Source organism: Petromyzon marinus, unplaced genomic scaffold (genome assembly GCF_048934315.1).
Source record: "Petromyzon marinus isolate PM22_M1 ecotype Great Lakes invasive population unplaced genomic scaffold, UKy_Petmar_22M1.pri1.0 PM_G_Scaffold_53, whole genome shotgun sequence".
Lineage (NCBI taxonomy): Eukaryota > Metazoa > Chordata > Hyperoartia > Petromyzontiformes > Petromyzontidae > Petromyzon > Petromyzon marinus.
In genome coordinates, this window is record NW_027423006.1 from 1,270,980 (window position 1) to 1,293,478 (window position 22,499).

Below are 22,499 nucleotides of genomic sequence, written 5' to 3' on the forward strand. Positions count from 1 at the left end.
TTTCCCCACCTTGCTTCTTTCACTTAAGTCACGCAGATAGAAAACTATTATTTTAAAAGTTAGTAAATATGAAAGTAATGTGTGTGCGAGTCCATATACGTGTGCGTCGTATGAGTGTACAAGTCGATGTGTGTGTGTGTCTTTTTCGCCCAGGCAACGCCGGGTACTTTTAACATCTATTTCGACCATGTAGTTTGAAGCCTTCAATAGCTATACCGGAGGAATTTCCATCTGGTACAGATACGATGAAAGGCTGATCGATGCCCAGGTGCGGTCAAGGGATGGCTCACTATTGGTCAACCGCGTTATGTATGCCGATGATCTGGTAATTGCTGCTCGCTCAGAGGAGGAGTTGGAGGCACTGCTGCTGAACCTGGAGCTTGCCACTAAGAGGTGTGGCCTTACCATCAGCCCCATCAAAACTAAGCACCTGCCTGGGTTTTTTGTACCATCAGACATTCCACCCCCACAACAATTGGTGATAGGGCAGTTGTGGGTTGGAGAAGAGATGGAGTGATGTGGTGTAGGAGAATGTGGAGCTGTGTGGACTTGGTACCAGAGGTGTCAAGATCGGCCTCTGTGGAGGAGGCTCGTGAAGGACGCTACTGGGCAGTTGGAGGCAGTCCCCCTCCAACAACAACGGAGGGCGGAGGAGCGATGCTCAACATCGAGCGGAGTGCCGGGTGGCTAAAGCACAGCAAGTGGGCACATGTTGTGCATCAGCCAGTCAGTTGACCCATGGCACCTGCTGGGTTTGCCCCGTGACCTCGTGTTAGCAGGCGTTCGATGCTTCACGTGGCCTGAACGTGCACGTGCACTTAGCCTGGCACAAGCATCGTGGTGATGTCACCGCCACTTAGTGGCTGAATGGCGGTTGTTGTTGTCCATGTGTGTCTGTGCGTGCATCCGTCCCACCGGTGCCAGGTGTCCATCGTGGATACCGGCGTGCCCCCGCGTGAAACGAGGGTGGCGTTGTCGGTGAACGTCTTGGACAGAAACGACCACACCCCACGCTTCCCCAGGGACCTCCAGCACGTCTACGTGGTGGTGGCGGATGACGAAACGGAGGTGGAAATCGCACGTTTCTATGCCACCGATGCCGACTCGGGCGACAACGCCAGGATAGCGTACGACATATCGCCACAAATAAAATATCGCGTGGACAGCTATCAAGGAATCGGAATCCTCTTCACCCGGAGAAACTTGCACCGTGCGGGGACATCCGACACCATGGAGGTCAGGGGCATACTCCATCCTCCACCCTGTTCCCCCCGCATCCCGCTTCCTCCCTCCTCCACACGCAGACACACATGATGATATCACCCCGACCTCTTATCACCGCGATGATTCGACCGCGAAACGGAACTCTCCAATCTCTGTTGCCGGCCCCGCAGCTCACCGCCATGAACATGGATTTGGACGCAAGAAAGGTGTCTACCAAACTGCGTGTGAATTGGGTCGCCACTCCTCTGCCGCCGGAGACGCCCCCGGCCTTCGCCCAGAGTCGGCACGTGGTCACCGTGGCGGAGACGGCCACCGTGGGCTCCGTGGTGATCGCCCTGCCCACGCAGAGCACGGCGGGGAGCCTCCTCTGGTTCAACATCACAGGTCACGTGGTGCCACCACACACCTCCCCCCACCCCAACACACCCCAACCCATCACAACCCACATCATGATGTGTTAACGGTGACATGATGATGATGATGGGGTTAACGGTGACATCATGATGATGGGTTAACGGTGACATGATGATGATGGGTTAACGGTGACATCATGTTGATGGGTTAACGGTGACATGATGATGGGTTAACGGTGACATTATGATGGGTTAACAGTGACATGTTTATGGGGTTAACAGTGGCATCATGTTGATGGGTTATCGGTGACATCATGATGATGGGTTAACGGTGAAATCATGATGCTGGGCTTAACTTTGACATGTTGATGGGTTATCGGTGACATGATGATGGGGTTAACGGTGACATGATAATGATGATGGGTTAATGATGACATGTTGATGGGTTAACGGTGACATGTTGATGGGTTAACAGTGACATGATGATGATGACGGTAGGGGCACCGCGTGTTGACAGGCGGTAACGTGGAGGACCGCTTCTATGTGACGCAACATGGCGGTGTTGTGGAGTTGGCCCAGCCGCTGGATGCCGAGCAGCGCACCTCCTACGAGCTCACCATCAGGCTCACCGACGGGACCAACGCTGCAACCACCCTGGTGGGCGGGCACGCGTGTCTGTCTGTGTGTGTGTCTGTCTCTGTGTGACTGTGTGTGTCTGTCTGCGTGTGTGTCTGTCTCTGTGTGACTGTGTGTGTCTGTATGTGTCTGTCTCTGTGTGACTGTGTGTGTCTGTCTGTGTGTGTGTCTGTCTCTGTGTGACTGTGTGTGTCTGTGTGTGTCTGTCTCTGTGTGACTGTGTGTGTCTGTCTGTGTGTGTGTCTGTCTCTGTGCGACTGTGTGTCCGTCTGTGTGTGTGTCTGTCTCTGTGACTGTGTGTCTGTCTGTGTGTGTCTGTCTGTGTGTGTGTCTGTCTCTGTGTGACTGTGTGTGTGTCTGTCTGTGTGTGTCTGTCTCTGTGTGACTGTGTGTGTCTGTCTGTGTGTGTCTGTCTCTGTGTGACTGTGTGTGTGTCTGTCTGTGTGTGTCTGTCTCTGTGCGACTGTGTGTGTCCGTCTCTGCGGGTGACGTGGTGACGTCACGAGGCAGGGGACGGCCGCGGTGGCCACGTGAGACATGCCTGGGGCATCGTCACCTCTGACCACTTCCTCCTCACCGCCACCCACATCACCGCTGTACTCACCCCTGCTACCCTTGCCCCCCCACCCCCCGCTAGGTGGAGGTGACGGTGCTGGACGTGAACGACAACCGGCCCCGTTTCTCCCGTGGCCGCTACAATGCGACCGTCGCCGAGGACTCTCCTGGCGCCGTCGTCAGCCTCCGGATGGAGGCGACCGACGCCGACGCCGGCGACGCCGGCCAGTTATCCTTCTCGCTCGTTGGCTTAGGCGGCAATAACGCCGCCGAGAGCGTGCGTCTGTTCCGCATTAACCCCGTCACCGGCAAGGTCACAGCTGCCGTGGCGCTGGACCGAGAGGCCAAGCAGAGCCACGTACTCACCGTCATGGTGAGGGGGCGCCACGCCGGGTGTGTCTTTGTGCGCACCGAACGTAGTCGACTGCTGAATCGAAGGTGCCGACGATGATTGTGACGACGACGATAACGACGACGCCGTGACCATCGTCTTGCGTGGTGACCATAGTGTACTGCATAGTAGCGTGTAGTGTAGTTTGTCATGTAAACAAACCGTGTCACCGATCGCTACGTTTTGTTAAGGTGACGCCAAACCTTGCCGATCGGCCGTGTCGGGCGGCGGTGGCGCAGTTTGACGGCACTGCAGCGCCGGTAACGTCGCACGCGACCAGCACGACGTGCCTCCGCCGCGGATGGCGTCGGCCGCGAAAGCCTCCTCCTGTCCGGGGGGCGTTCGAAGCAAGCACTCCCCTCGGCTCTCACTCTCTCACACTCTCTCACACTCTCACACACTCTCACACACTCTCTCACACTCTCTCTCACACTCTCTCACACTCTTACTCTCTCTCCCCCTCTCTTACTCTTTTTTACAATCGGAGGAGGATGGTCGGTTTAGTCGGCACTTCTTTTAGTTCATTTCGGTTTCTTTGTTTTTTGTTTTGTGCTTTCCCCCCTTTTAAATGAAAGATTTTACGTGTTTTACCATTGTGCAACAAAATCAATCTGTGCTACTTTTTTTGTGGACGCAAAGATCAACACGAAGAAGCACGCTCTGCTCCTGCTCCCATACCCCTCTCTCTCTACCTCCCCCACCTCGCGCTACTTTCTCCCTGTTCCCCCTGTTTTCAACTACGAAAAGTGCTACATCTTCACCCAGCGCTCCTCGCAGTCCTGTGACATCCGACGGCAGCTCGTATCTGCACGCGGAGCTCTCTGCTCTCCGTCTTCTTCCGCCGGTCACACGGCCTTGTCCAGCGTCCACTGCTCCATGAAGGCCGGCACGGCGTGGATCGGCCACACCCTGGCACCGACCAGCACGATAGATGCTCGGGCTGCTGGCCGGACCACCTTCCTCACCCTGTATATGCCGAGCTTGGCAAAGCCGACGAATACGCTGACCGGCCCCTGAAGATGTTGGGATCCATGGCCCTTGGGGGTGTCCAAAGATGAGGACCGTTGAGGACCGTTGAGGAGAAATGGAAGCTGAACCTTAGGAGGATGTTTCTAAGGACCTTACTCTGTCACTCACTCTCTCCCGCGCGAGCAGGTGCAGGATGCCAGGATCCCCGTGAGGCGAGCGTACACCACGGTGGTGGTGAGCGTCATCGATGGCAACGACAACTGGCCCCTCTTCAACAGCTACCCCTACGAGGCCTACGTGGCGGAGTCGGCGGCCGTGGGCTCCGCCGTGATACGCGTCGTGGCGTTCGACTGCGACGACGGCCCCAACGCCAACTTCAGCTACAGCTTCAAATCCGGTGACCACTTCACCACCACTCCCTGTCCCGCCGCCACTCCCATCCCACCGCCGCCACTCCCACCCACCCGGGGGGAGTTTTTCTGCACCGGGGCACATTTCCAGCATTGTGGTTTCTTCGTGGCGACGCTCTGTCGCATCTCTCTCCCCGAGCGAGTCGCGGGTCCAACTTGGATCGCTGGGGGGGGGGGCCAGGCAGCCGACGGGGCGCCGAGGCTTCCCCCGCGTCGTTTGTCCTCGACAGCTCCTTTCGGTTTTGACGACGCGAACTCGCGTACGTCCGACGACGACGATTCAAGACGCCCTCCGAATTCTCCTGACAGGAAACGTGGGGAATTCCTTTGCCGTCCACCACACGCTGGGCGTCGTCTCCGTGGCGCGGAAGCTGGACGGTTCCGTGGTGGAGAGCTACGAGCTGATGGTGAGGGCGAAGGACCACGGGCGCCCGCAACGCTCCACGGTCGCCACCGTCCGCATCGTCGTCAACGCGTACGGCGTTCCCCCCAAATTCGCCTTCGGAGACGGCGGCGGCTCGGCGGAGGTCGCCGAATGGGCCGCGCCCGGGAGCTTCGTGCTCGCGGTGAGCGCCTCCAGCTGGTCGACGGTCACCTATGAAATACGGGAGGGCGATTCCGAAGGCGCCTTCGACATCCACCCGACGTCCGGGGTCGTTGCCACCAAACGGCCGCTGGACCGCGAGCGGACGCCGTCGTACCGGCTGACGGTGCGGGCCACGGACGCGGCGGGCCTCTCGACGGACACGTCGGTGTCGATCCGCGTGCTCGACGAGAACGAGAACGCGCCCGTCTTCGACCGCCCGCGCTATCGCGGGGCCGTCAGCGAGGAGGCGTCGGCGGGAACCCTGGTACTGGACCCCGACGGCGTCCCGCTCGTCATACGAGCCGCCGACGCGGACGACGGCGAGGGGCCCGCGACGGTCGCCTATCAGATCGTCGAGCGCGAAGCCAGAAAGTACTTCTCCGTCGACCCGCGCACGGGGGCCGTCAGGACGGCCGGGGCCCTCGACCGCGAGACGACGGCCGAGTTCCGCTTCCGGGTGGCCGCATCGGACGGCGGCAGCCCGAGGCTGTCCGCCGAAACGCCGGCCGAGGTGACCGTCACCGTGCTGGACGCCAACGACTGCCCGCCGGCGTTCTCGACGGCCGCGTATGAGACGGCGCTGATCGTGCCGACCCTCGCCGGCGTCCGCCTGCTGACCCTGGCGGCCTCCGACCTGGACGTCGGCGCCGTGTTGACCTACCGCGTCGCCTCGGGAAACGTCGGCGGTGCGTTCGCCGTCGACGCGCGCACCGGGAACGTCGTGGTGCGGAACGCCTCCCTCCTCGCCGCCGGCTACGACCTGCGGGTCGAGGTGTCCGACGGGAGGTTCTCGAGCGCCGCGCGGGTGAAGGTCTCCGTGCTGGAGGCGGTCGACGGCAGGCTGCGGGTTCCGCCAAAGTACTCGGCGCGCGTCCCCGAGAACAGCACGGCGATCGTCGTAGTCGCCGTGGTCGTCGCGACGGGGGGAGATCTCAACGAGCCGCTCGTCTTCGGCTTGCTCGACCCGAGCGGCGCGTTCCGGATGAGGCCGACGGCGGGCGTCCTGGAGACGGCCGGCGTCGCGTTAGACAGGGAGGAGCGCGATCGCTACGAGCTGCTGGTGGATGTGAGGGACGGCTCCCGGGCGCGCCCGAGCGTCGCTCACACCGTGGTCGAGGTGGACATCGAAGACGTCAATGACAACGCCCCGGCGTTCGTCGGCCTGCCGTACCGCGCCGTCGTTAGGGTGGCGGCGGCTTGGGGGAGCGCCGTGCTCACCGTGGCGGCCCTCGACCGGGACGTCGGCGAGAACGCCAGGGTGAGGTACTCCTTGAGGGATGGCCACGATGGCCGCTTCGTCATCGATCGCTCCGGCGGCAACGTCTCGCTAAGGAGGAGATTCGCCCCGGACGCGTCGGGCAAGGACTTCGTCGTGACCGTGGTGGCGACGGATTGCGGGGTTCCTCCGCTGTCGTCCGCGGTCGACGTCACGGTCACGGTGCTCGACGAGGACGCGCCGGCGTTCGAGAGCCTCTCCCACGTCGCGTGGGTGCCCGAGGACGTCGTGCCGCCCGCGCCGATCGCTCACGTCCGCGCAACGGCTCCGGGGGGCCCGCCTCTCGTTTTCTCCATTGTCGACGGCGACCCCTTCGACCAGTTCTCCGTCGACTTCGGCACGGGCGTCGTGAGCGTCGTCGGCCCTCTGGACCGCGAGACGCGGGCCAACTACCGCCTCGCGGTGCGGGCCGCATCCCCGGCGACGGGCCTGTACGCCGACACGAGCCTGGACGTCGTCGTCGGGGACGTCAACGACAACCGGCCGCTCTTCGCGCGGGGCGCTTACGCCGCCACGCTGTCCGAATTCGCGCCCCCGGGGACCTCCGTCGTCCAGGCGAGAGCCGCCGACGCCGACTCGGGCTCCAACCGGGCGCTCCGCTACGAGATCGTGGACGACGGGGAGAAGGGCGGCGAGGGATTCCACGTGGACCCGGACGGCGGGCTGGTCGTGACAACGGCGCCCCTGGATCACGAGCGAAGCCGGCTTCATCGTTTCTCGGTGCGGGCGACGGACGGCGGCTCCCCTCCCCTCGCCGCCTACGTTCCGGTGACCGTCACCGTCGAGGACGAGAACGACAACGCCCCGGTGTTCGAGCGGCCGCTGTACGAGGCGTCCGTGAACCGGCTGGTCTTGGCCGGGCACTTCGTGGCCGCGCCGAGGGCGTTTGACGCCGACGCGTCGGACGCCCACCGGCTCCGATACGCCATTGTCTCCCCCTCCAGGGACGACATTCGTGAATCATATCGCGACATCGAGACCAGCTTCGCGATCGACGTCGAGACAGGCGTCGTCTCCGTCATCGGCGACAGCCTGCGATTAGGCCTCGGCAAGGTAAGGTAATTTACCTTTTTTACCGGGTAAAATGGTAAAGGCTAAAGGTGTCGACATGCCAAGGGGTAAGGTAGTTTAAAGGTAGCTCGGAAGAATTACCCGATAGGGTAAAGATAGAGCGAAGTATTACCCGGTAAATACGGTGCCTTGTTTACTGCTAAAAGCTCCGTGGCGCAGTCCGTGGCCTTCATTGAATAAGTCATATTTTTTAAAAACTTTTTTAAAACACGCTGTTATGAAATGTACCGTAGAAGTAATGTAAGAACTCCAGGAAGTGGCCCCGAAGCTTGCCACAACGTAAGGGGCCGTGGCCAATTACAGCCAACGTCAGTTGACAGTGGGCAATTAGACCCAAGCCGAAACACAACATATAAAAAATAATGTTTAAAAATATTTTATTTTATTTTTAATGATAGTATATAGTATTGTCATCAGTATGACATAAGTATACCAAGTTTGCAGTCGAAACCACATTGGGAAGTAGGTTAAAATTGAGTTAAAAGATTTGAGGCTACAACAATGACAACAACAGAGTGAGTTAATAGAAAGCGTGTAAAATTGGAATAATCGAGAATATTCTATATGATAAAAGCGCTCTACCTAGCATTTACCTGTTTTAAACCTTTTTCATGTGTAGTACCCCAGTAATTACTACCCTGTAATCGGGTAATTTGTATGGGGTAAGGGTAAAAGGTAGGGTAAAGGTAGGCTCGTTGCTTTTAACCTTTTACCTTACCTGCTGAAGGGTAAAAGGTAGGGTAGAGTGATTGTATTGTGGTAAGGTAAAAGGTTGGGTAAAGGTAGGCTCGTTGTTTTTACCTTTTACCTTACCTTGCCGAGACCTACCTGCGATGGCAGCTGCCCGCCCTCTACCGCTTCCGGGTCTCGGTCACGGACGGAACGTTCGTCAGCGTAGCCACGGTGGCGGTCGACTTGCTGCCCGCCTTCGAGTGGCCCAAGTACGCGATGGAGATCCCCGAAAACTCAGAGGCAGGGACCCCGGTGGTCTTGCGGCGGGCCATGGACGCCGACGCGAGCGGGCGCATCTTAGGGAGGGCGCCCCCCGCCGAGGTGATCTTCGCCACGGGCTACGCCAACGACCGCCCCCCGCGGTTCTTGGACTCGGTGGTCTACGTCCGCGTGCCGGAGGACGCGGAGCCCGGCCTGGCGTTGGCCGTCATCCGGGCGGACGACGCGGACGCCACGTCAGAACACCTGCGGCTTACGTACCACCTGACGGGTAGTGTATAGTAGTTAGTAGTGTATAGTGTAGTATACCGGTACAGCACGACACACGTTGCGTTGGAGAGTGAACCCACCGCTACATTTACAGTCGGCTGCGGAGACCCCCCACGTTAAACCGACTCTCGTCGTCAAACTCTCGGTCACATTCTTTGGGTCTTTCGGTAAATGAAAAAATTATAATAATAAAATATCATGACGTTTCGATCGCAACACAAGCAATCGTCATCGTGAGAGAGAAATTAAAACTCCCTGTCCGTCACGACGGCGATCGCCGACCGCGTCCTACCCACCGCAGGCGGCGACCCGCTGGGCCACTTCTCCCTCGGCCCCGTCAACATGGGGGGCGAGTGGACGCTGCGCCTGGAGCGGCCGCTCGACCGCGAGGAGAAGGAGTACCACATCTTGCAGGTGACAGCCACGGACTGCACCTACGCGAGGACGGTCGTCGTGGTCGTCATTGTGCTGGACGTCAATGACAATGACCCCGTGTGTGACAAGGTACCGGTGGCCGTAGACTCGCCGCACAGACCCACACACTATAACGACCACCGCCATTCGCCACTAAGTGGTGGTGACGTCACCACTAATACGTGACCTCACCACTAATACCAACACCACTACAAACACTAATACCACCACCACTACTACCACGACTACCACCACCACTACTACCATACTACTGCTGTGCCCCACGGTGCCCCCCCAGCTGTGGTACAACGTCACCGTGCTGGAGGATGTCGCGCCAGGATTCTTCATGCTGAGCGTTTCCGCCCGTGACTCCGACCTCGGCCCTAACGGCACCGTCAGATACTCGCTGCACGACGCCGGAGCAACGCCCTTCCGCTTGCACCTCGTCAGCGGTAACACTTATCCTGTCACTCGCATAGTCACACTCCTCTCACACCCCTCTCACTCTCATAGTCGTTAGGGTCGGGATCGAACCCACGACCTCCTGCGTACCAGGCGTGGTAGTCAACATCTCATGGCAACCGTGGTGATGATGATGAGAGAGACACAAACTCAAAATTTACAGCCGGGGTCGGGGTCGGGATGGAACCCACGACCTCCTGCGTACCAGGCGAGGTAGTTATCATCACCACAGTGGCCATGAGATGTTGAGAGACGCAAACTCCAAATATACAGCAGCAGGCATCGTCGGGGTCGGGATGGAACCCACGACCTCCTGCGTACCAGGCGAGGTAGTCAACATCTCCTAACCATCGTGGTGATGATGATGAGAGAGACGCAAACTCCAAATATACAGCAGCAGACATCGTCGGGGCCGGTGTTGTATATGTGGTGTGTGAAATTTTTTAATTTGCATAATGTATCCGAAATTATGTTAATTATGCATATAAATTATGCTAATTTGAGAGATTATTGTGTTAGTTTATGCGAGTGGGTGTGGTTATGTTAATGACAGCCTTTATGATAATCAGCCCCCGCCTCGTAGACGAGGTGGGGTTATCAATCTGGATAATGCAATCAATCGTATGCAGTTATGCTAGTGTCAACTCGGCTTCGTTGTCTAAATTCGTATTATCGATCAGTGTAATGCAATTATTCTCGCTTTAACGTTTACTGAGTGAATTAGTGTGTTTATATTTTAGGTCCCCAAGTTCATATCTTGTCGCAGGATACAGTCCTTATGCAAAAATTATAGAAAAGAATCACACGACCGCTTCTGCATTAATCAATTTATTTTCTAATTAAACCTTAACTCTAACATAGTATGTGACTCTCAATCTCGGAATTTTTAACACTGTATCAATACAGTATCATCAACATCTGTATGATTTCACTTTGACAATGGCACATGGATTCCTTTCCCCGCATGACGCGAGCCATTGTAGAGATAGAAATTTAAAACATGCATATAATATTCGAACCAAAAACCTTCACTTATAATATGCAAGTTCATATATTTGAACTTATATATATAGCCCACACCGTCCTGCATTCATTTATAGTTCCATAAGCAATTCTTGCAGGCAATTCTTATCCATTGTTTCCCTTTTGGTATCGGAGCTATTAATTCTTATACAGCATAACACGAGCGTATAGAAAATATGAATAAAGTCCTTAAGATTATGCGACGGTATTCATACGAAAGACAATCAAAAAGTTATTTCCATTCCTAAAGGCACGAATATACGTTCATAGATTCATCAGCGATGTTGTATAATTAAGAGATGGCTTGGTGTGCGGCGGGACGTGCTTCTCACGGGAGATTAATTAATTCGTTCCGACCATGGATGAACTCGTCCGTCTGAACGGGCTCGTAGCTATCCGTGGTGCTAAAGTTCAGGGTAAGAATCCACCCATTTTTTTCGCCATATAGCATTGTGATATGGTAGCTTAGCTGATTGGAGAATATATAGAGTTTATTGATAACATTGAGGTAATTTATATTTTAGTTTTTTTATTGGTTTACTATATAGTATTCATTATATAGTGTAGTGTATACCCAGTTACTGTGAATAGCTCAGATGTGAAGGCTGTGACTTTAACATAGCCGTTTCTCTGACCAGTCACAAGCTAATCACTCAGTTATTTCAATGCTAAATTCTCCTAGTTATTTCAATGCTAAATTCTCCTGTTTGATTTGTACTAGGTGCCTCTGTGAATGTGTATGCTTTGAATTTAACATAGCCATTTCTGTGACCAGTCACAAGCTAATCACTGAGCTATTTCAAAGCTAAATTCTATGCTAATTCCTTTGTCAAGGGGTGCCTCTGTGGATGTGTATGCTTTGACTTTAAAATAGCCATTTCTGTGACCAGTTAAGCTAATCACTCAGCTATTTCAATGCTAAATTTTATGCTAATTCCTTTCTCAAGGCGCTTTGTTTCTTTTCACACAGCTTAAAGGTCGCGATCTGAGCGTGGCTTTGTTCGCTCCAGCACTGTCCTCCAGACAGTCTCGTCCCTTCACCTGATGAAGGCCGCTTGTGTTGTGGCCTAAACGTCGTGAGAATTTCATTGTGTTATTTTATTTTATCAATTTATTATTTTATTCTCATTCTACGTGACTTTACCGAAAGAACCAAAGAAGATGAATCCTTGCCGTCACGAAAGCTTTAAATCGAAATAAGTCGTTATATATCACAATGCTATATGGCGAAAAAATGGGTGGATTCTTACCCTCAACTTCAGCACCACGGATAACTACGTGCCCCGTTCAGACGGACGAGTTCATCCATGGTCGAAACGGAGAAGGGGGAGAGAGACAGCTGCGAGGCGCTGTTATACTCCATGTTGTAAATCATACCATTAACCGTGGTGTGAGAGGTATTAAGAGTCAATGCCAGCGAAAGAGCTGCGGTCAAGGTCATCGTAAAATACAATTAATTAAGAACCGAAATGGTTTAAAACATCTTTCCAATGGTTACTAAGCCAGAATCCATCTTCTCGGTTGAAATTGTCTCTGTGCTTGTATATGTCAATTGCCTCATGAACGAATCTCTCATGGTAGCCGGTTGGTTTGCAAAGAACCTCCGTCTTGGAGAAGTCAATGTCATGTGAGCCCACTGAATTATAACAGTGATCAGCCACGGCAAAGGAGTTCGTTCTACCCTGTTACAAGTCTGCTTTATGTTCCCGGATGCGGTCCAAGATATGTCGTTTGGTTTCTCCAATGTAGCTACTACCACAGAGGCACTTTAGTTTGTAAACGCCCGGGTACTGTATGTCTGGAACTGCATCTTTTACAGATGGAACCAGATCACGGATTTTATGTACTGTGTTGAATCGGACCTGGATCTTTTTTGTGACCCCTGCAATGTAGAAGGCCACTTGTGTTGTGGCCAAAACGTCGTGATAATTTTATTGTGTTATTTTATTAATTTATTATTTTATTCTCATTCTACGTGACTTTACCGAAAGAACCAAAGAAGATGAATCCTTGCAGTCACGAAAGCTTTAAATCGAAAAATAGGTTGGCGTAGGTCGAGCAGTTGACACGCTGTTGCAGTTGTGGAACTCGGTCGGTAGATGGCGCACGCAGCTTGCTCGCAGCGTGCTCGGTGGTGTTGTAGAGTGTTGACACCGGTTGCGCAATCGGCGCTGGCGATGCACGTTCGTTGCATTACTACTTTTGATGATGCTGACTCGCACCATGTAGCCTCGTCGGACGAACTCAGTTGAGGTGATGATCTCCTTGCTGGTGAGCTGAGGAGCTGAGGAGCTCCGTTGAGGAGCTCCGTTGATGAGTTCCCCCGAACTGAGGTTTCAATGCTGCAGTGTCCTCTTTTATGCCAAAATCCTTCCTGTTGGCTCCTCCCCACCAGGTGGGGCTTCTTTTGATTTAGCGGTGTGTCATGGTCTGGAGCGCGTGTCCGTATGCGTGTCCGTATGTGTGTCCATCCGTATGTGTGTCCTTGTCTGCGCCATATGTTGTCCTCTTTCTATAAACCACCAAAAGTAAAACAAACATGTTACAAACCGTCTCGAAGGCGTCTCTCTGTCTGCCGGTGCGAGAGGGAGGGCAAGCTTCCCTCCCTGCATGTCATATTCCCGACACACAAAGGAATGGTTAAGGTCTAAAGTTAACACTTATCCCTCACAGTTTGGTATCGCACCACCCGCAGCCATGATTCTGTATGTAACCCAAGGTCTGTGTCAGCTTTCCATTGTGGTATTTGACTCATGTCAAGGGAAGGTGTTTTCCCGAGCGTATGCACACTCCTACCCCGCGCTGCTGGGAGACAAAGACGGCCGGGATCTCTTTCTCTCTCTGACCCTGGGTTTAACATCACTTAAGTCATGTAGTTTATGTTTAACAAAGTTGTGTAAGCGGAGTATAGTTTACGGTGAACAGCGTTAGCATTAATGTTATGTATGAAATTTTGTATTGTGATTTTTTTTTAACTTAACTTTGCCTGGTGTCTTGGCTGACACGCTGCCATTCCAAGCATCTCTTCCCCCCGCCCTTGGGTTTTCCAGGCTCTTTAGCTTACGTTTGCAGTTTTGCTGTGCGCTTGTTTTTTCCTCTCTAACCTTATATTAACTCTACTTATTATGTCTGGAGGTTAGAGAATTCATTTAGACTTAGGAAAATTCTTATTGTCATATGCTTCGGGTCAAGTTGTATAGAAATGATTAAAATATGGAAATAACATTTCATATTGAATTAATAGATGGGTGATGGTTCCATGATATAGCTTGTGGTCTGGTTGCCAATTGGAGTGAGCGTGAGGGTCGATAATTTAGCCTATTCCTGTTGTTGAATTTCGAACTGTACGTTACTTTAATAGTAATGCAGGATAAATGGTTGGCTGTTTGGCTTGGCTGTCTGCGGCTAGCACAAACTCTCAGTGACCCTGGCTTTGTGTTTACGTCAGTCTCTTGCAATTCGCTGCTCTGCACTCTGTCTGTTCCCTTGACCCTGGGAGTTTGTAACTGTCAAAATCATGTCAGTAGGTCATGGTAAATGGCTTTTCCATGACCTCCACATACCATGCTGAGGGCCTGGGTTGGTGTTGTTTTTATTCATTATATAAAAAAAACAATAGAAATATGCATCTATATGTATGGGAAAATTACTTGTTAATATTAAGATGGAAAAAGGGCCTATATACAACATCGGGATGGAACCCACGACCTCCTGCGTACCAGGCGAGGTACTTAACATCTAGCCATCGTGGTGATGATGATGAGAGAGACGCAAACTCCAAATTTACAGCAGCAGGCGTCGTCGGGGTATGGATTGAACCCACGACCTCCTGCGTACCAGGCGAGGTAGTTAACATCTCTTGTCGGCGTGGCCCCGCGTAGGGAAGCTCTTTACGCGGGCGCCGCTGGACCACGAGGCCGCCCCGGTCCACGCGCTCACCGTGGTTGCGAACGACCGGGGCGGCCGCTCCTGCCGGGCGGAGGTCCTCGTGAGGGTGGAGGACATGGACGACTCGGCCCCGCGCTTCCTCGCGGGGTCGCCCCCCCGTGCCGTCGCCCTGCGTTGGCGCCACGCCGGCGTGGGGACGGCGGTGACGAGCGCGCGCGCCGTCGACTCCGAACTGGGTACGGTGACGACGAAGTTGACGATGACGACGAAGATGATGACAATGACGACGATGACGTACACACACACACGTGAGTGTGTACATTATGGGGAGCGGTGGTGTAGCGGTTAGCGCTACGCCGCGCTACGAACCCGGCGACCGGGGTTCGATTCCCGCTCACGGCCAACACCAGTGACGATTATCTAAACCGGTCCCGGGCCTCCCCTAGGTCGACTCAGCCTCAAATGAGTACCTGGTGCGGTGTGTAAACATCGCCAGTAGGGAGGCAAAGGCGGCCGGGCGTGGTGCTGGCCAACCACCCACTCGAGTGCCACAGTGCCGGCCTTTATAGGTGCTACTCGCTGACAGCACTTGCCCCAAAAGTCTGAGGCTACACGTGGGATCTTTAGCTTTGGCGATCTGGACACATTCCCATCGGTGAGCTCCTCCAGCAGGCAAGGCTGCGTTGGCTGGGTCATGTGGCCTGCATGCCCAGCCACCGCATGCCGAAACAGCTTTTGTTCGGCCGGATCGAGGGGGCTAAACGGGCGCGGCACGGGCTAGAGAAGAGATGGAGTGACGTGGTACAGGAGGACGTGGAGCTGAGTGGACTTGCCGATGACCGGTACCAGCGGTCTCGAGATCGGCCTCTGTGGAGGAGGCTTGTGAAGGACGCTACTGGGCAGTTGGAGGCAGTCGCCCTCCAACAACAACGGAGGGCGGAGGAGCGACGCTCACAACAACGAGCGGAGCGCCGGGTGGCTAAAGCACAGCAAGTTGGCACAGTAGGCGGTACAGGTGGTGCTTCAGCCAGTCATCTCGGTCATCTCAGTCAGTCGACCCGTGGCACCTGGGTCTGCCCCGTGACCTCCTGCCAGCGGGCGTTCGACACTTCACTTGACTGCCTCAAGGTGCACATTGCCTGGCACAAGCGCCATGGTGACGCCACCGCCACTTAGTGGCGAATGGCGGTTGTTGTGTGTTTTAGGCCGCCGCCGCAGGGTGACTCACTTTCTGCTGGACTCGGCCGGCTACCGCTTCGCCATCGATGTCCGTTCGGGCCTCATCGTCGTCAAGCGTCCGCTGGAGCGCCGTGCCCTCTACAACCTCACGGTGCTCGCCCGCGCCGGGGGGGGGGGCTCGGCGCCTTCCGCCACCGCGGCGATTTCCGTGTCCCTCCGTGACGACGATGACGTCGCCACCCCGGCGTTCCGGCGGCCGGCTTACCGCGTCACCGTGCCGGAGGACGCGGCGCCGGGCACCACGGTCGTCACCGTGGCGGCCACCTTCGGCGGGGCGGGCGCGCCGAGCTATGGCATCGCCAGCGGCAACGAGCTCGGGGCGTTCGGGATCGACCGGAGGCTCGGTGAGAGACGCGGCACGGGGCACAGACGGCGGCCCTCTTGGGTCTCTGTCTCCCATAGAATCACGCAGAGGTGCGTTTTGTGTGTGTGCTGTGTGTGTGCTGTGTGCATGCTGCGTGCGTGCTGTGTGCGTGCTGTGTGAGTGCGTGCTGTGTGTGTGCTGTGTGTGTGCTGTGTGTGTGTGTGTGCTGTGTGCGTGCGTGCTGTGTGCGCTGTGTGCGTGCGTGCTGTGTGTGCCGTGTTGCCCCAGGCGTCATAAGCGTCGTGGCGAGGGCCCTGGACTACGACAAGCGCCGCCACCACTACCTGACGGTGTGGGCCGCCGCCGCCAGCGACGGCGACGGCGACGACGCCGGAGGGGCGGCGACCTCGCCGAGCGCCGTTACCGTGGTGACCGTGGACGTCACCGACGAACCGCGGTTCGCCGCGAAGAGCGCCGTCGTCGGGGAGGAGGACGCCCTGCCTGGTGACGCCATCGTCACGGTAACGGCGTCGACCCGTGACGATGCCGGTTACGTCGTCGTCAGATCGTCGTCACGGTGACGGCGTTAACCTGTAACATCGCGTTTAGGTCGTCACTAAACCAGCAGAAGCAGCAGCAGCATGATGATGATCATGGTGGGTGGTAGGGTTTGTGTCGTGGTTAAAGCTGTCTCTCTTGCGGTGTTTGTGTTGTGGTTGAAGCTGTCTCTCTTGCGGTGTTGTGGTTAAAGCTGTCTCTCTTGCGGTGTTTGTGTTGTGGTTGAAGCTGTCTCTCTTGCGGTGTTATGGTTAAAGCTGTCTCTCTTGCGGTGTTTGTGTTGTGGTTGAAGCTGTCTATCTCCGGTGGTTGTGGTTGAAGCTGTCTCTCTTGCAGTGTTGGGTTGAAGCTGTCTCTCTGCGGTGATTGTGTTGTGGTTGAAGCTGTCTCTCTTGCGGTGTTGTGGTTGAAGCTGTCTCTCTTGCGGTGTTTGTGTTGTGGTTGAAGCTGTCTCTCTCTTGCGGTGTTTGTGTTGTGGTTGAAGCTATCTCTCTTGCGGTGTTGTGGTTGAAGCTGTCTCTCTCTTGCGGTGTTTGTGTTGTGGTTGAAGCTGTCTATCTGCGGTGGTTGTGGTTGAAGCTGTCTCTCTCGCGGTGTTGTGGTTGAAGCTGTCTCTCTTGCGGTGTTTGTGTTGTGATTGAAGCTGTCTATCTGCGGTGGTTGTGGTTGAAGCTGTCTCTCTTGCGGTGTTTGTGGTTGAAGCTGTCTCTCTCTGCTGTGTTTTGTGTTTTGTGCCACCGCCGTCTGTCTCCTTCACCGTCGCATCATCCGTAGAGCGGAGCAGCCGGCGACGCCAGCAGCGAGGAGGAGGAGTAGGAGGAGATTGCCACGTCCTCGCCGCTGCCGGCCGGTGGGCGGCGGGTCCACGTTTGACCGACGGAGCCCCTCGCTCGCTCGCTCGTTGCGGGAGCGTGTCCGCGTGCAGATCACTCAACTCGAGGCTGACGGATGTTGTTTTATTGTTGGTGCCTAATTGTACGTCGCCGCTTGGGGGATGCACCCCGCCAGGCGAGGATCGCACGCCTCCAACGTATCCGCTGTCGGTTAGCATCGGAGGGGACTTGTGGCTCGGCTCGGGCAAACGTTAGCTGCCACGGCAGTGCTCCGGTGCCATTGAATTAAAGCCCCTCCTCCTCGTTTTGTTTGTGTTGCAAGACAATTAGCATTTTGCTGTGCGGTGCGGAAACAAAAAACCGATTGCCCGCCGAGTAAGGGGCTGTTTATCTTTGTTTTTTGTTCAATGTTTTTTCTTCGAAACACATCGGCTCTGGTAGATGTTACTAAACCCGAAATCTTTTAATTTGCCACTGATAACGGTGCGTTGGATGCTCGCACTACTCTCTCTGTCCGCTGTAAAATTAACTCGATGCGTTCCCTTGACAGTTCTTTCCTCGGATTCTCTGCGAGCACCATCGACCCCCCCCCACCCCCCCCCCCCCCCCCCGTTGCACTGGAGCGGAGTGCCATTAAACAGCATCTCTTTTGTTTGCATTTTGACTGCTTGTGTTGTGGTTATTGCAAACACGATGCCTTGAATAAAGGTGTCAGTTTTTGTGCCAGTTAAAAGGGTAAAACCTATTTCTAAGTCACCCCCTGTGAGTGGCTGGCTAAAGTGCCATCTGTTGAGGAAGTACTGAAGGCGTTCCGGAGTCTGAGACCAGGAAAGGCAGCGGGTAGAGATGATCTCCCAAGCAAAATGCTGAGAGAGGGTGGCGTTTGTGCACAAACTGCCCTTTATGACATCATAACAACAGCCTGGACCACTGGACGGGTTCCGCAGGATTGGAAGGATGCCCTGGTGGTCCCCCTCTTTAAGAAGGGGGACCGCACAGACTGTAACAACTACAGGGGCATCTCACTCGTCAGTGTGCTGGGAAAGGTCCTGGCAAGGATTATTCAACATCGCCTTGCCAGGCACGCTGAGGAAAGGCTTGCGGAGCCCCAATGCGGTTTCAGGAAAGGGTGGTTGTTGTATATATAGGTGTTATGGAAATTGATGAAAATAATGAAAATTAAATGAAATTTGAGATTTGCATAATTTATCCGAAATTATGTTAATCAGTGTAATTATGCGCATAAATTATGCTGATTCGAGAGGTAATCGTATTAATTAATGCGAGTGGGCGTGGTTATGATAATGCTGGTCGTTATGGATTATCAGGTCGAGCCTCGGTGACTAGGATTGTGTTATGAATTGGAATGACGCAATTAATCGTATGCAGTGACGCAGGCGTTGTGAGCGTGAATGAGAGAGAGTCGATTCGACTCTGCTCTTTAATTCCGTATTATCGATAAGGATACGATTACTCTCGATTGAACATTACGAATTATGCGTGTTATGGATTATGTATGGTGATAGTGTGCTTATGATAGGTCCCCAGGATTCAGATCTCATACGCAGAACAATATTATGCAGAATTTCAGGAAGAATCACACACAAACCTTCTGCTTTAATCAATTTTATTTCTAGCTAACTTTAATTTTTGGATAATATGAAAACTCAATCTCGGGATTTTGGAATTTCAACACAGCGTTAACATGATACCATCACGATTGCGTTGTTTCACCTCGATAGCGGCACCTGTGGTTAATTCCCGACGCGTAACGCAATCGATCGGTTGTTGAGAGAGAGATTAAAAACATGCGAACTATTCTATCAAACCTTAACTTTATAATATGCAAACTCGTATGCTTGAATTGTTACACAACACAGCACTTGGTCTTTGATTCGTATCCAATCCTTAATACATCCTGATATGCGAAGTTATTATGCTTGAAATCGTCAGCACAGTACCACGTTGATGTTCGTTCATTGATTCATAACGATTATGAATTTAAAGCGTTCGACTGAAATACTTCGAATTGCCTTATCAACACCACTCGATGGCCACAATGCTTCGTTACTTGAATTGTCACACAACACAGCATTCGGTCATTGATCATGCGCGGCCCTTAATGCAATTATTGTCACGTTGTTCACAATAGGATGACTGATTATTATGCAACGCTACTCGTTGACAGGGGCACTACAACCAGTATTATTCTTGGAGGCACAACTATGCGTTTCAATTCGTTATTTCATTCGTGGATACCAGCAAGATTATGCATAAAGACAATATTAACGAACGACTCAAGTATTTCTAATCAACTTCTCAACGCGACTCAATGGGTGGCGATGTTTCCTTTTGATATCCTTATCTCGGGCCAATCTTTTAATTAATTGTGGCCAGACCCCTGACAGGGAACCGGTTGAACCCGCTCTCTATCCCCGCGAGCGGCGCTCCGTGGTGAGGTGCCAAGAATTAATCCTTGTTAATGGGTCAGTTGGTAATTTATGCGGTTAGAAGTACAGCCCCAGCACAATATTACAGAGAAAAATTATGAACACTCTTAAAAACGATGGATTATTCACTCGGTCGTTGCGATGTTTCCACAATCACGGATGGTTCAATGGCTTGAGGTTTTTAGGCTTTGTTAATGACCCGTGTGTGTGTGTGTTGAATGGTGTGAGTGGTGAAAGAGTAGGCCAATGTTCGGAATCGATTCTTTGCGTCAAGCAGACGTCTGGTTTGTGTGTAGTGGGGGGCAGTGTATCATACGTATCAGTTGATTCTTCTTTCAGTAGTTGGTTCGGACTCGACGGACGTTGGTGAACGAGTAGATGCGTTGTTGTAGCTGAGATGACCGTCTGGTAGACGGCGTTAGAAGCACGCCCGCAGCGGCGCGCTGGTGCTCCGTCGTCGGCGGTTGTAGATTGCAGGCTCACGATTCGCTCGTGGTGGCGCTGGCCGCTAACAGCGGCAGCGGGTCGCCAATTCGGCGAGTTGTAGAGACGTCTCCGGCGTCGGTGATGGCTGCTCTTCTGCTGAGATGAGTTGAGCGGGTCTTCTGCTGAGATGAGTAGAGATGAGTCTTCTTCTGTTGAGCTGAGTTGAGATCAGTCTTCTTCTGTTGAGCTGAGTTGAGATGAGTCTTCTTCTGTTGAGCTGCCCCCGAGGGCTGATGAGTTGGCCCCGAGGGCTGATGAGTTATTTTCAATGCTGAAACGGCTCCTTTTTATGCCAAAAATCTCTCTCCTTCTCGGCTCCCCCTCACGAGGCGGAGCTATCTTTGATCTGATCGTATGTCGGTGGGGGGGGGTTCGTGTGTCGGTGGTGGGGGGGTTCGTGTGTCAGTGTGTATGTTTGTGTGTGTGTCATTTATGACACGGTCCTGTTCGGGTCTTTCCTCAAGCCATAAACATCAAGACAACAGACACCTCGATTCATCTCGGTGGCGTCTGGTTGTCTGATCCCTCCACCCAGAGAGAGGGGCGGGTTCCCCCCCCCCCTTTTCCGTTCGCGTTCCGACGCACAAAGAAATGGTTAAGATTTTTTAAAGTTTAACATTTCACATCACAGTTGGTATCTTATCATACACAGTTATGATCCTGCTTGTGATTCATAGTATTTGATTTATTTCCAAGTGAAGATGCTCTTCCGAGCGTATGCATTTTATCACGTGCTGCAGGGAAAGACAAAGGTGGCCGGGAGCACCTCTTTATACTTTTGACTTATATTTCTCAAATACCATTTGGTCCCATGTTCGCCAAGACTCGTGTTTGTAACTACGTCCTCCCGACACCTCTCGGTTTTACCGAGGTTCGAATTGTTATGATGGAATTATTAAAAAGAAAAATAATTATCATCCTGAGTTTAAGAGGTCCATTTCTTGATTGTTGGAATCCATATCCCTTGGTTCTGTAAGGTTCTATAATGGAATGTCGTGTAAGGTTAACACGTTGTTATTATTAATATTATTTTGCAATTTCCTTTAAAACTTTCTTTGCCTGGTTGCCGTGTGTGGGGTGGGTGTGTCTCCTCATCAAACCCGGCTGGCTTTTCCAGATGGCCCCTTGTGATAAGGTGTAATTCCTGCTTCTCCGCGCTGTGAGAGAGACAAATGTGGTCGGGGTTGCTTGGAATATTGTTTAAACTCTTTCGCAAGTTTGCCCGTTGTCTCATTCCTTCTCGATAACCTTTGATGTGACTCGGTATTCTTGCTCCAAGCTTTGTTTTAACAGTAAAAGTATTAAAGGTGAAAATCATTTGATAGCGAATTAATCATTGGATAATAATTAACTGATGTGTCTGGTGGCCTGTTCTTAATTGGAGTGAGCGTTAGGATCGCTAATTTTATCTTATTCTTGTTGTTGCCTTTTAATTTTTTTGTTGTTTTACTGGAAAATAAGGAAAAGAATATGTATACGATTTACCCTGTTGGCGTCTGGTGTCTGCTCTCTTGGTGTTCTGACCTCGGAGGGACCTTTCCTAAGGGGCCCATCAAACTCTTGTTCATCTGGAGATTTTCGCCGATAGCTGTTACATCCTCGCCTTGAGAGTTTTATTATTTCTTTATATCTCTATATGGCCTGTTTATGACCGACACCTGGTTTTTCGTGTTTCTGGCTTACGGGTTTGATTCATTATTAAAAAAATATATATATTGTTTGTCACGAAAGAAAGGAAAAAGAAATCTGTGTATGCATCCGTAAATATTCTTATGGATATTAATTAGAAAAAGGGCCGTATACAACACAGATGCCATATTTTCTGTCCGTTTGCTACAGCAGAGGTGTAGGGAATTCCAGCAAGACCTACATCTCTGCTTTATTGACCTGGTCAAGGCCTATGATACCATCAGTAGCCCTGGGCTCTGGGTCGTTCTTCGTGCTTTTGGAGTCCCTGACCATCTGCTCACGATCATTAAGGACCTTCATGATGGTGAGCGGGCCCGGGTAAAACTACGTAGCCGGGAGTCAGAGCCATTCCCTGTACACCTTGGGGTGCGACAGGGATGTCCTCTGGCTCCCACATTATTTAACATCTATTTTGACCACGTAGTTCGTGAAGCCTTCAATATCTATACCGGGGGAATCTC

The 22,499-nt window shown here is 53.0% G+C and overlaps 1 protein-coding gene across 1 annotated transcript in view; it reads left to right on the plus strand.

Moving 5' to 3' along the window:
* The window catches only part of LOC142917818 (protocadherin Fat 1-like), a 38,130-nt gene extending 16,272 nt beyond the window's left edge, over positions 1-21,858 (plus strand). The window contains exons 6-18 of the mRNA XM_076062184.1: positions 925-1,236; positions 1,395-1,608; positions 2,095-2,234; positions 2,851-3,141; positions 4,315-4,525; positions 4,848-7,453; positions 8,294-8,693; positions 8,994-9,196; positions 9,405-9,558; positions 14,473-14,715; positions 15,685-16,062; positions 16,311-16,543; positions 17,355-21,858. Coding sequence (XP_075918299.1) covers positions 925-1,236; positions 1,395-1,608; positions 2,095-2,234; positions 2,851-3,141; positions 4,315-4,525; positions 4,848-7,453; positions 8,294-8,693; positions 8,994-9,196; positions 9,405-9,558; positions 14,473-14,715; positions 15,685-16,062; positions 16,311-16,543; positions 17,355-17,396 — 5,427 coding nt within the window. The 3' untranslated portion in view covers positions 17,397-21,858. The remainder of the gene's footprint in view (positions 1-924; positions 1,237-1,394; positions 1,609-2,094; positions 2,235-2,850; positions 3,142-4,314; positions 4,526-4,847; positions 7,454-8,293; positions 8,694-8,993; positions 9,197-9,404; positions 9,559-14,472; positions 14,716-15,684; positions 16,063-16,310; positions 16,544-17,354) is intronic.
* Positions 21,859-22,499: the final 641 nt, after the last annotated feature.